The sequence below is a fragment of the Podospora pseudopauciseta genome, chromosome 1 (genome assembly GCF_035222475.1).
Source record: "Podospora pseudopauciseta strain CBS 411.78 chromosome 1, whole genome shotgun sequence".
NCBI classification, from domain to species: Eukaryota; Fungi; Ascomycota; class Sordariomycetes; order Sordariales; family Podosporaceae; genus Podospora; species Podospora pseudopauciseta.
The window spans coordinates 261,645-275,878 of NC_085892.1; the positions used below are offsets into that span (position 1 = coordinate 261,645).

The 14,234-nt window shown below is 53.5% G+C and overlaps 4 protein-coding genes across 4 annotated transcripts; 3 read left to right on the plus strand and 1 right to left on the minus strand.

Annotated features, from left to right (window-relative positions):
• Nucleotides 1-173: 173 nt before the first annotated feature.
• Nucleotides 174-2,011, minus strand: QC763_100270 (uncharacterized protein; the record flags this gene model as incomplete). Its single annotated transcript, XM_062906571.1, has 3 exons — nt 777-2,011; nt 522-716; nt 174-454 (listed from the first exon to the last, which is right to left on the minus strand). The coding sequence occupies exons 1-3, from the start codon at nt 1,357-1,359 to the stop codon at nt 174-176; spliced, it is 1,059 nt and encodes a 352-aa protein (XP_062769476.1). The 5' UTR covers nt 1,360-2,011.
• Nucleotides 2,012-2,136: 125 nt separating this feature from the next.
• On the plus strand, nt 2,137-4,403 carry QC763_100260 (uncharacterized protein). The gene is made up of 2 exons (XM_062906570.1): nt 2,137-3,972; nt 4,037-4,403. Exons 1-2 carry the CDS (start codon nt 3,148-3,150, stop codon nt 4,160-4,162), a joined length of 951 nt encoding a protein of 316 aa, XP_062769477.1. The 5' UTR covers nt 2,137-3,147; the 3' UTR covers nt 4,163-4,403.
• A 759-nt stretch (nt 4,404-5,162) lies between these two features.
• Nucleotides 5,163-6,711, plus strand: QC763_100250 (uncharacterized protein; the record flags this gene model as incomplete). The annotated part of the gene is made up of 3 exons (XM_062906569.1): nt 5,163-5,432; nt 5,499-5,650; nt 5,937-6,711. The coding sequence occupies exons 1-3, from the start codon at nt 5,424-5,426 to the stop codon at nt 6,709-6,711; spliced, it is 936 nt and encodes a 311-aa protein (XP_062769478.1). The 5' UTR covers nt 5,163-5,423.
• A 1,295-nt stretch (nt 6,712-8,006) lies between these two features.
• QC763_100240 (uncharacterized protein) lies at nt 8,007-9,629 on the plus strand (the record flags this gene model as incomplete). The annotated part of the gene is made up of 1 exon (XM_062906568.1): nt 8,007-9,629. One exon carries the CDS (start codon nt 8,007-8,009, stop codon nt 9,627-9,629), a length of 1,623 nt encoding a protein of 540 aa, XP_062769479.1.
• Between the last annotated feature and the right edge of the window lie 4,605 nt (nt 9,630-14,234).

Here is a 14,234-nt window from a genome sequence, read left to right on the forward strand (position 1 = left end):
AGTGGGTGACCAAGACAACTCTAACCCCCGGGTTCTTCTTTCTTTTCTCTACTTCTTTCGCTTTTGGGTCAAACATAGTTTTGCCCTCTATCTGGCAAGTCTCTTGGGTGGGCGGGATAAGGAATGGCGATGCCTGGCTCGCTGTAGGAGACAGTCTGTTGTGGGGGTTTCTATTAGCCGATGTCAACAAGGCCGAAAGGCTTGGACGAGAACAGAGAAAAACTTACAACATCGTGTTGAACTAGGATCTCCTCCTGGGACTCCATCGCGTCCAAGCTGCCTTGCATCGATTTCTTTTCTTTTGAAATTGATCCCATCCGCACACTCTTGCTGATGGATTGCTTGCCGGTGAGCTTGCTTCCTCCTGCAGAATGCTGGTTTGACCGGTTTGCTGAGTTGCGAGAGTGGACGGTGATGAGGACCTTGAGGGCAGGCAGGGTGCCAACAATGACGGCTGACAAGAGTGTCAGTTTTCTTTTTGATCGCCAGCATGACGGAGAGAAGAGAAGAGAGCAACTTACAGATCGAAGCGGCAAGAGTCGACCAGATCATGAGCAATGTCAGATTGACAAACATCTTTTCCACCAACACCTGCTTTGCCCTGATGATGGCAAAAGCAATCATGACAAAACCCAGGCCAAAGACGGCAACCAGTCCGACCTTTTGTCTCAAAGTGACCTTGACGTTATAGATCAACCTCAGGGGCATAGCCATAACTGTTTCCAGCACTTGTCAGCATTGCCATCAGCTTGCCCAAGTTGATTGCGGGAACTCACTGCACAGATCCGTAAAAACATCAATGGTAGTGCTGAAGTAGACACTGAAGTTTGATGCCCACACATGCTCCGGCTTTGCGCATGTCGCAAACCCAAAGAAGTTTTTGACATCGCCCCCGCACGACACCGTCAACGTGACCAAGCACCCTCCATACGCCAGCAAGCAAAACAGCGCCAAAAGATACCAAACCCTGCGGTAGACGGGCAAGTCCCGGAAGATCTTCCAGTAGAGAGTCAGAAACGCGGCCTTGACGCTCCAGAGTGTCGACCAGTAAAGAATGACGATGGGAAACTGAAAGAGAAGATAACGCTCCGTTTCTTCAATGATGCCCACTATTGGGGCGGTGCCGGCCAAGACTCCGGCGATGTAGTACAAAGAGGGAAGTTGTATCGTTTCGAGGACACATAGCGATAGTAAGCATGTTAGGGCAAAGAAGATGCAGTAGTCGTCAACTGTGGGCGATGATGTCCTTGCTCGGACGGCTGTCCGGAGAGCAACCAGCACAAAAGCTGTTCCAAAGCAGGTCCAGATGATGGCGCGCAGGGTGTCTTCGGGAACGGTGGCCGCGTCGATGGTGTCCATCTTGCCCACGAGGTGTAAGTGAAGGGACGGTCCGGTGTCAGTCAGGTGTTTTGGTGGCACGGGGACTCGGAACAGAGGGCAAAGGAGGGTAAGACAAGGCCATTGGGGGCCCGTGCCGTATATGAAGATGGGGACTCTATCCTGATATTGCGAGGGATTTCATTATGGGCAGCCTGGAAATACATATGGGCTGATGTCGAGCATCAGTGGCGGACTGGAGTGATAGCTCGAGGTGCCATTTACGGTCATTGTTGGCCTCGATCAAAGGAGTGTATGCAGGCCAAGACAGCGGCCTCTCCCAACGACTCGGAATAACGCCTCTCGTTCGTCCAACGGCAATAGGGCTGTCACACGGTCTTTTGTTTGCTACTGGTCGGTTGATTTCGATACTTTGGCGCGCTGGGCGAAGACATGTCGACTCTGGCATGTGAGTGGTTGACACAGTTTCGGCAATGAATTGTAAGCCCCGGCTGGACCTGCAGTGGAGGTGCAGGGGAGAAGCAACACAAGAAAGACAGCGACCAGTCAGTTGGAAACTTCCCCGCGTTGTGTTATCGGCACCTGGCAATCGCGCGATGCGATTGGCCGAAAAATCTTTGCAGCTGCAGAAGAATTTCCCCCCAAAAGGGAAACAGCTCCAAGCGCGCACACAACTCCAGCCAGGAACTGGATTCCTTGGAACGCAGCGAAGGCAGCACCAGATCACGGGGTCAGTCATGAGGTGGATTATATCATCCGCCCATGCCCCCGCCAAACTCGGCGTGCAATTCGTTCCCCTTCGATTTTCTGTTTTTGTTGTTTGATGACTCTGTGATGGATCAAATCTGCCTTAAGTAATCCTCTCAAATCCTCAGGTGGCCTTATCGTTCGGCCCAGCCACCGAAAGGCCCCGCCCTCAATCACACCTTATCACCCGGTTCCCGACTCACTCCATCATCCTCCTCCCACTCACCTTTGCCTCACCTCGCGCGTCACTCACCTTTTGGGCATGGTGTGTGCTGGCAGCATTAACACCATTCGACCCAACAAGATTTCTCAGGCACCCAGGGTCTTCCCAGCAGGCCGGGCATCAACTGTTTTTGTTTTTCTGGTTCCTGTCGTCGTCGCACTCGCTTCAGGGCTAACACATTCTGAATGATGTCAGGCACCCCACTGATCTGGCAGACAGCCAAATTCCAAAAAGCCGGAATGCGGCGCATTGTGGTTCGCTGCACCCGCTTCACCACGTCACTCGGGCGCTCGTCCATGCGGGTTTTGCATGGCTCTCTGCTCTTGGACCCGAGGCCATTGGATCAATATTGAATGCATCTTCTCGGTGGCCCAAAGGCACGAATGCCATTCTGACACGACACCGCCCGTATTCGATCACTGCATGCACCTCTCTGTTCTCGAAGCCGTTGCTCTCTGAGCCTAGCGTCAACGCCCCGAGCAGGGAACCACGGAGCTGAGCGGAGACACGGCCCCATGTCTTGACCGCCACGTCGCCGAGCCCGCCCTTATTGATGGCGATTAAGACCAAAAAAGCAAGGTAAAAAGCCTCAGGAAAATTCCACGAGGTTGGGGAGAAAAAAGCTTGACGCAGTCATCATCTATCTGTACTTAACAATGCCGTCCCCATCCCTTCCACTTCGAGCCCGGGTTCTTCTTCTCGAGCCGAGGAGGAGGGTATGATGGATTGCATCTTGCAGCATACTTGAACACCATCACAGCGCCATGCTGATGCTCTAACGACACGACCATATCAATAATATTTTTTTCCGATTACGATACGATACGATAACGATAACGATGTTACGACTCAGTTTTCTCATCCTCTGGGCGGCAGCAGCATCACTGTTTGCATTCGCTCTTCCCATTTCAGACGTTTCCGAAGAAGAGATCAACACGCCAACGCCAGAACCGAAAAAGACGTTTTGGAAGAGCTTCAATCCCAACACCGACTTCCGAAACCGCAACTTCAACACCATCTCCCGCATCTACAACCTCACCGTCTACCCCAACCAGGTACCCATCTTGACCTTTGGCGGCGCAGCGTTTGTTCCAAAAGGACTCTTTGCCCAAAATGTTGTTGGCCGTGTTGACCCAGTCGGCAACTTCACCGGTTTTGAACACTCGATTGAGTACTTCTTTGCGCTCTCGCCATTGCCGCAGGCCAACCCATCCTCTGCCGCCATCACCAGCTACAAGATTGTTGAGTTTTCGTCCGAGTGCAGGGACATCGCCGCCAGCGTTGTGTACCTCTACACCAGCGTCGTCAACCCTGGCTCACCGGATCACGGAAAGCCACTGCCTCCGCTGAAGCAGGTGGCCTTCTGGAAGTTCAACAAGGAGGGCGAGGTGGAAAAGTATGACGCCTGGATTCCGAACCTGAACAGCTGGGTGACGAGGACGACAATGGCGAGTCTCGGGAATCCCGAGTTCCAGTTGGAGAGCATCAGGCAGATCTGCTACGGGACGCAGGCGAGGTGCTACGGCCCGAATCAGCAGTGGGACAGCATCGAGGACTGTGTTGTGGGATTGGCCAAGAAGAACTACGGGACGTATGATGAGGCTTGGGGTGACAATGTCGTCTGCAGAACCATTCACTTGGTGCTCACGCAGACCAGACCCGATGTAAGTCTCCTTCTCTCTGCGGACAGACAACAACTGAGACAAGTGACTAACCGCTTCACAACAGGTCCATTGCCCACACGTTGGCCCCACTGGAGGCGGCAAATGTGTCGACGTGGAGTACCCCGAGAACTACTTCTCGGACAAGTGGCTCTACGGAGAGGAGACTGGCGAGACTTTTGTCTGCAAATGACTGATGTGTTATTAGATGTACATGATGGGGGCCGCCTTGACGATGACAACAAGAAAAATATGGGACGGATGATTTGATGATTCACGACAACAACGACAACGACGAGCATACGAAAAAGCAGAAGCAACAACTATTGTAATTAATGTATATTTAGACGGACTGGCACATTTTTGCTGAAGGATATGTACGGGAGGTAGCGTAGTGCTTTTTGGACGGAATAATAGATGGTTGTGGGCTTGCATTGGTGTGTTTGTTGTCTTTGAGTGATCCTGCCTTCCCATGGACCATCTCATGAAAGGCCCAGCTTTTTCCCACTTCCCGTCCATCTGGTACAGACTCAGACACTCACCTGAGCAACAAAGATGGCTTGTTGACACGACCTCAATGTACCTTCCGCACACCATCTTCTTCGATTCGACATTCTGCCAAAATTTGACATGATGGGATTTCGAGATCATTCACCGGTTGAATGGGTACTCAGCTCTTGCCAAGCTCATAACCCGTTTATTCCTCGTTACCCGTCCTGATTTTATCCTGCCGACCTCAGGGACCAGGCACCTGACCTCAACGACAGTTTATGATGAGGCCAACAAAAACAGACGCGTACAGGACAACACAGGTGGAGTTTTGATGACTGCACACACGAAAGCAACCGAGTGACAACAAGCAGTGTTGCAGCGAAATACCTTTTCTGCCTAAAGGAATCCGGAGGCGGACATAAGCTTTGCTTGGGTTGCCCTGCTACGGCCGATCGCTAGCCATAAAGGGGTGGTCAGCGACAACGTTGACCCGCAGATGTTGAGATGTAACCGCCACTCGGAAAGCTCCTCGGTTATGAAACCGAAAGTTAAAGCACATGACGGATCATTATAGTTCATATCTGTCCCCAGCAACCCGGACTTCCCCCAAATCTGTTCACCCTCCAGCTGACCCGCTCGCGGCTCAACAGAGCCCTCGGTGATCACCAGCCCCCTTGTTGACTAGTCGTCAGCGGCTTGGTGTAAGAATTCAGGCTGAAGATACCATCGACATGTAGCCAGGGGCTAAGACTCATGATCGGTATTTTTCACGGCAGACAGAGCGCCAACCGAGCCCGTCGTTACATCGAACAAGCTTGTCTCTTGATCCGACAGACATTCCAAAATCACGGAACAACCCAATTTGCATAGGAAGTGCGCAATCTACTCTAAACAAGAGGCGTTGTGGGGTACATCCTTTTCATGCGGACCCAAACCAGGGTTTCAACCGCCCCAGACACGGCATGGGATTGGTGGGAATGACATGCCCTTTCCAGAAGTCACGGTTCTACGTCCGGCTCACACGTTACGTACTCCAGGCCAAAGCGCCGCACGGCATCAATCATCGCGGGGCCCCGCACGGCAGGATGGGAGATCGGCATGGACACCGCTCGGGAGATGGGATTAGGCTAAAGGAAGGGGGAGCTCTTGACTGGGACGACGACACCACGGAGGAGGATGGTGATGAAAGGTGCGTGTGGTATACCCGACGTTGACCGGGCATAGGGGGCCTGTGTTACCGAGGCTTTCCGAATTCATGAGGATGCTGGGATGTTGATACGTGCGCTTGAGGTAGGAGTGCGGACAACGACATGTTACTTTTCGTAAAGGGGCAAGGGCAAGGTGCAACAGCGAAAAAGAAGCTCATACGATTGTCTCAAGTCTGTTGTAGTAAGACGGGGGTACTGACCTCAAGCAGAGACATTTCCAGGCTAGACCAACGGAGATAGACCTCCTTGTTGGGCCCCATGACCAAGTCCTGGCGTCAAGTATAAAGATCAGTCTCTTCCCAACTTTGAACTCGACTCTTTCACCTCACCACCAGTCCTATCATCCTCAAGTCAAGAAACTTATTTCAAAATGGTCTCCTTCAAGTCCCTCCTCACAGCCACCCTGGCTACCGGCGCCGCTGCCGTCCCCTTCAACGCCACCGAGGTCTTTGAATCCCTCCAGGCCCGGGCTGGGACACCCTCCTCCACCGGCAATCACAACGGCTACTACTACTCCTTCTGGACCGACAACGGCGGCACCGTCAACTATCAAAACGGCAACGGTGGCTCCTACTCGGTCAACTGGCAAAACTGCGGCAACTTTGTCGGTGGCAAGGGATGGAACCCGGGCAACTCCAACCGCGTGATCAACTACTCTGGACAATTCAACCCCCAGGGCAACGGCTACCTCGCCATCTACGGCTGGACGCGCAACCCTTTGATCGAGTACTACATCATTGAGAGCTTTGGCACCTACGACCCCAGCTCGGGGGCGACCAGGCTGGGCACCTTCAACACTGACGGCGGTACCTACACCATTGCCAAGAGCACGCGGTACAACCAGCCCAGCATTGAGGGGACCAAGACGTTTGATCAGTTTTGGAGCGTGAGGACTTCGAAGAGGGTTGGTGGGAGTGTCAATGTTGGGAACCACTTCAAGGCGTGGGCGGATAAGGGGTTGAGGTTGGGGAGCCATGATTACCAGATTGTGGCTACCGAGGGGTATCAGAGTTCGGGGTCGGCTTCGATCACTGTTTCTTAGGGGGGTGACGTTGGAGGAGGTTAAGAACCTGGAAGTTGGAAGATGAGAGGAGCAAGGAGTCGACCAGGAGGAAGATCTGTTGAAAGTCTGGGCTGCTTGTGGACAAGGATTGCCAGATTTTAAAGTACAAAATTGTTTTGTTGTAAATTGTTTTTGTTGCTTTCACACGCTCCTTTTATGAACACTTTTAGATAGGGATATGACTCGATTGCATCTCACCATGCCTGTGTTTCTATCCAATGTGAAGCATGCGGGGCTATTTCCATCTTTCAAAGACCTTGAGAGACATAATGGATGTTTAGTTTGGGAGCAGAGCATCTCAAATATTTCTATCGAGGTAAGACGCAGTCAAAGTTCTTCTGAGAATCAAGTGACGTTCCACGGAAGGCTGGCAAGACATATCGATTACCGCATCTTCAACAGTCTGTTGACGGGTGCTGTTGTAAACTCTTCCGTTTTGAGAGCGAGACGTCATAGTCCTTTCTGCCCAAGAGGTCTCTGTGAGATTAACTCTCTTTAAGTACCCACACATCTCTAAATCCTTCCATGATCTGACCATTTGCTCATCACCCTGACACTCAGGTTCAGAAAGTCGAAAGGGTTAGGGTTCAGGAAGGCTATCCCTTGGCGCATTGCCGCCAGGCTCCAGAAGGCAGAAGACAGTGCGCAGCTTCTAGATTTGGAGAAAGCGCACAAGGATTATTCAGAGAGCTCCCAACTTGCCTAATTTGGCATGGTGGTCGCTGTTCCCTCCTGCCTTCCATCCAGGCAAGAAAAGGTGGGTCGACCTCGCGGCTGCCTGGCACGTGCACGTCGCGTCTGCCATTGACATCACCAACGTCAACCACAAGGTCCAAGCACCACGCCTTCACCACCACCTCCTCCGTGGCCGCTACGAAGCACTTTCTATTCAAGTTACACCGATATTCTCCGAATGTGTACGGATTCTGCATCCATCAGCTGGTTTAAAAAAGGCCGTCACATCCTGTGAGCAAATGAGTTCTGGCACTCGCGTGGCAGTCGTGCAACCCTGATCGGTCAGTTGCCGCACACACCCCTCACACAGAACCACCTCTAACACTGGTTTAGGAAAGTTGAAAGCCGGCTCTCTGCTGGCCTCTGTTGTCCCAGTTCCTCCTTGGGATCCTTCGCCGGGCCCCTGCCTACTCTGAAGCTGCGTCGGGCGGGAAGAAGGCCAGGTGCAGCGGCCACTGCATCGTCCATCACGGCAGTGGCAGGTGCCTATCCATAAAGCCTCGAGCCGCAGGCTCACTGTCCTACCCTTTGCACCTGAAATGGCCTCACCACTTTCTCAGACCACAATGTCGAACCATCCGTCATGGCGGCTTCTGCCCGTCACAGCCCCGGATATCCCCACATTGCTGGTCTCGACTACCTTTACAAAAGATTCGTATCACTTTCGCCTCACAGATCTCGCCAATGTCTGGGTAGAAAACATGGAGAGAAAGCCCATCATCAAGCGTGGATTAATGGAGGATACCAGCATTGATCCCAGTGATGGGCCCGACCAGATCCGCCGCATGCTCGAGCTGCTTCGAGCTGCCTTCGATCACGATGACCCCGAGCATTCGGACACATCACTGACTCTGGCAAGAGATGACGACAACGATTCCCTTGTCCTCCATGTCACCTGCGTTCTGCCCCAACCGTTGAAGCCCTTCAAATGGCCGATGGAACTCAAAAAATGCCCGCAATCCAACCTTGCAACTGAACTGGTGCTACCCTTGGTCCAGGCCCACGAAGCCAAACTGCGCGAGATTGATCAGCTGATATCAGCCCTGTGCGAAAAGGACGGAATCATCACACGGCTTGTCGACAAGCTCGAAGCTACTGGCACCGGGCTTGAGCACGTGTTCAATTCGCTGTCCGGGAAGCGCAGAGTCACAAGAGCCGCCGCCGAAGCGAAGGTGAAAGGTCTCGCCCCTTTCTCGGAGGCGGAGTTCCGGAATAGCACTTCGGAGCTGCGTTCTGTCGCTCAGCCCTCTGACGTGTCGACCCTCTTGGAGGACGTCTTTGGTACCACGGGCCTGACGTACAAGTCGGACCTTGATCTTGAAGCTTCCGCCACGCTGAACGATTGGTGGACCAGGATTGGAAAGGGGAAACACGTTGCCCTGGTCGGCAAGCCCAGCGAGAAGAAAGCCCGGACGCCCTCGCCCCCACCGGCCACAGAGCCCAAGGTGAAGGAGGAGGATGTGGACGACTTTCAGGTTCAAGTTACTCCTTCTGCCGTTCGGAAGCGTGACACCCGGGCGCGACCTCAACTGGAGACGACCAACGATGATGAGACATCTTCCGGGGAAGATGAAGACCAGCCGGTCGTGCCATCTGCTCGGAAAGAGCATGCCCCGTCCCCGAGCAAGGCAGCTAAATCCCGAATCGGGGTTTTGGGCGGCCGCAAAGCTCCGTCCACTTCACCAGTAACACGCCAGACACCCCCCAGGAAAGTTGCTTCCAAAAAAGCACCGGGTGACTACAATGACGACTCGGAGACGGCTTCAGATGATGATAAGAAGGACCAGGGCCACTCACCTTCGTCACCCCCTAAACAACTTCCGAACCGCGGCGGACTGGGCCGCATTGGAGGAAAGGCCAAGCCAGACCCGCCATCACCGGAACCGAAAGAAACCACTTCGCCGGCGCAAGTGGACGACAGACCTAGCCCGGCACCGAAGAGACACAAGCTTGGTATCATTGGAAGACATACCCCGAACCCGGATGCCGGAGCATCGGCCGCTAGCGACGATGGTAGAGGAAGGAGCAAGAGCAAGACGCCAGCCAAGGATCAGCATCGCGAAACCTCACAGGAACGAGCTGAAAGGAAACGGGCCGAGTTACAAAGAGAACTGGAGGCTCGAGCAGCAGCTGGGCCCGCAAAGAAGAAGCGCAAGTTTTAGGACCTTTCTCTTATCAGGTTTCGAGATGTACTCTTCATCCGTACAATTGCAACAAGTTCACAGTCCGTAATATTGCCCTCGCGCCACATCCCCCCCTGAATGACCAGTCTCACTCTGAGAGCTGCTCACTACCTGACTTCTCTAGTTCACAGGCTCCTGCCTCACGTCAACTCATCGATTCACGGCGTGAAGCCGCAAGATATGAACAAGATTTCCCGCGTCACACAATGTCTGCAGCAGCACCTGTTCGACCGTTTCAGCCGTGGTTGTGTCACCATGCCTCAAGTCCCATGCGTCCTTTTGTGGCCGGCCACTAGCTCCGGGACCAGGTACACAAGGCAGAAGGCTGTAATACAAGAGCTGGACAAGGTCCGAGGGTGAGGAGACTGGGTTGCCGGGAGTAGTAGCTAAAAGCAGGCATTTTGCCATCGGGACTTTGTGAGCCTGTTAGGTTTTGACCAGACGGCACGACAACGTCAGCAGAAACACGCTACTCCTCGCCTGACTGGGCATTGGAGTGCAGCAACGATTGCATCAACTACCAAAAGCTGAAAAAAGCCCAGTCTTTCTTGAACAGTATTACGGCCGGGAAACTACTCCTAATTGGTAGCACCACCAGTATCACGGACTTTCTGCACCCAGCACTGATGCCGCTTACCATGCAGCATCTGATATTCACAAGGAAGGGATATCTTTCTTCCGCATATCACTCCCCGTGGAACTGTGTCGCGGAATTTTAGCAACTTGTTCGAAAGTCAACAATCTCAGCCACCCACAACATGTCTCCTGTTATACTGAAGCCGTGTCGTAACCAGCCACGGGGGTGGGGTAACCCTTTGGTCGTACAGACTGCTCTGTGTTGAACAGGCAAGACAATGCTCGAGCGTGGAGTCTTGATAGCTTCCCCGGATGAGCACATGGTGACGTGCATGGTGCAAAAAGGAGGCCCAAAAGAGAGACACCGCGCCATCTGGAGCCAACCAAAGTTCTGTCGGCTATATGACGCACACCCTCTTCGCCTTGCATGAGTGATAAGTCACCAGTCATTGGCAGATGCGTTTGACGCCGCCGTATGGGACTCCCAGATACTCTTCTGCACGGCAACAGAAAGCTATGGGGCTCGGATGGCCCAACAGTTCTATTCTGTCAGCCCCTGTCGCTTACAAGAAAATCGGTGCCATTTCTCTGCCCACGAATGATGAGCCCCATGGACCCGGCTCCCCGCTCCAAAGTTACACACGTTTTTTCAGAAGCTGATATTATGGCTGCATGCCACTCGATATGTTCAATTGGCCATTGCAAAACCGGGCTCGTGGCTATCGCCCGCCCGCCCCCTTGACACGAGGTTGAGTGTTTCTCATGTGGTTTGTTTGACAACCTACGGTTCTCTACAGAGAACAGGTCAGCTTTCCTTAAGATTCACCGCCGTAATGCATGTCGAAGCCACTGATCAGCGCGGATGCGCCATGGAGCACCCGGAAGCCCCCAGTTCCGGTTGGTACAGCAGGCTGTCAGATGTCTTCGAGGTTCTGCAGGTTTCTGCTGCGTTCGGGTTCATCTCCGGATCCCTCACTTCGACTCAACACACACGCAGGCTCAACAGCGTCGAGCCTTTCTGCCATCGTGATGTCCCTGATCTGATCGGATATCATCTCATTCTCGCAACCTTTACCCTTCTCTCTGCAGACAAAGTGAGCGGGGGTGTTGCAAACAGCCCATGCATCGTTGGTTGCGCACTGATATCTCATCTGATCTCGGGCCTTTTCGCAGCTCATGCCGAGCGGACCAAACACTCTTGGTCCATGGCTCAGGGCCGATGGTGATCGTCGACCTCGAGTGGGTGTGCGTCATTTAGGCCTGGCAAACCCCACGCGGGAAGTTGCGGTCAAATCAGCGCTTGACACCTGCGGTTCGCATGCAACAGGTTTACAATTATCGTGTGTTCGTTGCATTGCTGCACTGCGCGTAACGCGGGTCACGATGTATTGCTAGAGAAAGAACCGGCCGGCCTCGATTGCGTCTTTGACGACGTCTTCTTGTTGGCTTGGCTTCAAGTCCGAGTTGAGTGAGGTTGTTGTCAACGACCCGCGGTGGGTTCTCCCGCGGAACGGGGCGCCCGCAGGAGCGCTACTGCACCGGCTCGTTCGGGTTCTCTTGATCCCTACCCCGTCCGTGATTCGGATTGGTTTTCTTCCCTGACGACGGAGCGCCTCGAATGCCGCTTGCCACAGTGACCGGCCGTCTTCAGCCAATTCGCGCGGCGCTATGCCCGTGTGCCATTCCTCACTGCAGAAGTGCCAGGACTGTTCTGAGGATTTCTAGCCGCAAGAAATGCACTATCGCCATGAAATCCCGAATTGAGAAAGTTTTGATAGCAAATGTCCGAAGGTTTGTCCCCTCCCCCTCCTCCTCTAGGACCTTTGGTCTCCGAGAACAAAAGCCCAGGCAGCCCTTTTGACGCTATTTTACAAACAATTATCAAGCGTCGGACCGAGACAGAAGACGCCGGTCTCGGGCACCTGGGCTTCGAGCCAAGGTAATCATTCACATTACGATCCCTTGCGTGTCGAGGCCGTCCGTCATGGAAGAAAAGTCGGATTGTTGGACATCAAATGGGGATCGCAACAGAATGCCATAATGATCTGCACCGATTTACTGGCGTGGGGTTTAGGGGAGCGACTGAGGTGAAGCGCACCACTGATATGACGAACTGCTGAGACACGCTAATGGCTGTGACACAGTCCGGTCCCGCCTACCTGGTTTGGCAGCAGATCCAATCTAGATCAAGCGGGACGATCGACCGGGCTCCCCAGGTTATCAAAAGGATCCAAAAAGTCGGTCGGATCAATGAGAGCAGTGCGATGAAGCAAGCGAGGACACGCCATGCTTTGCTTCTTTGCTGTCAGCATTTGCCCAGAGGTGTGACCACATGAGTTCCCGTTGCTCACTACTGCATAGCAATGCAGCCTCAACACGGCCAACACCTTTTTTATTCGTCACTTTGCTCTGCCAGGCCACCGGCCCCCATTCAACCGCCTTCCGGATATGGGATTGTTGCGCACCAGACTGAGATAAGAGCAGCTGAGCCCCCAGTCCCGCCGAGGGTTACTTGCAGGAGACTATTGCATGCTCTTGGAGGCTGTTGGTGGATGAGATCAGGTTCTGTTCTCGTGGTTCCAGTTAGCACGGTGGGGCTCGGCACGGGGCCTCTGATAGCAACAAGCTTGGTTCTGATAGGGAAAAAGAAACATCAACAAGCAAAGGAGACCGGCGTCCGGCCGGGATAGCTGTACGGACCGCAGCTGTCAGATTTTTTAGGGCTGCCGCACCCCCGTGCCGGCATCTGTACGTCGGTATATCAGGAAGGTTGGACGAGCCAATCCTCAGGGCTTTTGACCAACCAACAGGCGCATCGACACCGGGATTGCCAAAAGGGATTTACGCTGAGAAACCGTAAACCAACTTGGGTTGCATCGGCCCCCTCGTCGGGGGTGTCACCGTGGTCTCCAAGGCGCCAACATGTTCATGACGCATACGCTTTCATCATTTTCCTGCCTTGAGGGCGTGGCATGGAGGTTTTTCCTGTTGTCATGGAACAGTTACATGGGACCAAGTCTCGAATACCTCTGGTTGACAACGGTTGATTGATTTCAGCCACCTTTCTCTCCCCGCATGCAGCTTCCTTGGCGGACTTCCAACCTCTTAGTGCCACCCATCATTGCCTGGCTGCATGTCGAGGACTCCATTCAAGACAAGGCCTTGAATCCAGAATGAAAGCTATTGACAGGGCACATCCGAACAAGGCGTGTTTCCTTTGTTGCGTGTTGCCTCCTTCCGTTTCTTTGCTGCCTCCCCTCCCGAAGCCGGCGACATGCGACGACTAACATCCATAGGGGGTGTGGCTAGACGGGAGTCTTGCACAGAACGATGATCTCTTCCGCGCAGAAATGCCAACTCGGAGATGGGGCAGAAGCAACAGGACAGCTGCAATGCGGGGCTCTATCCGGCGTCCATTCCCTGGTGCGAATCTTGCTGCCCGTCCCGCTGCCAAGCTGCTGTCCCACCATTACACAAAGGGGCCTACGTACAGTGAGGGGTAGCTTGAATATGGATAGGGCGGTGACTGTCACAGGCAGTGCGAAATCAAGGCAACAGAACACTGAGGTCATTTCCACCTTCCGACACATACGGACGAGGTTGGCTTGTTCCAGAGGGGCTTGTCTCGTGCCAGAGCCACAGCGCTGCTGAGACTTTTACGAAGACATGATGGAAGCACAATACAATCGCACATTGTGTGTTGAAAGGACGAAATTAGGTATCGGCCCCCAACAGCACTGTTGCCGTCACTCAGCCTACGTCTTAACCACATCCTTCCAGCGATGTGATCCCCAGGAACGGATCGTCTGAACACGGCCACTAAGATCAGAAAGGTCAGGTGTTGGATCACACGCTCAGTTCCTGCTGAGCCCTGGGAGGCCCTGTGCCATCCGGGCGCTTAACTTGGTGATGAGTCTGGTTAAGGTTATCGACGGCTGGCATGCCAAGTCCCTGGATATATTGATTACCCCACCATCACCCATGACACAGGGCATAAGACGGTTGATA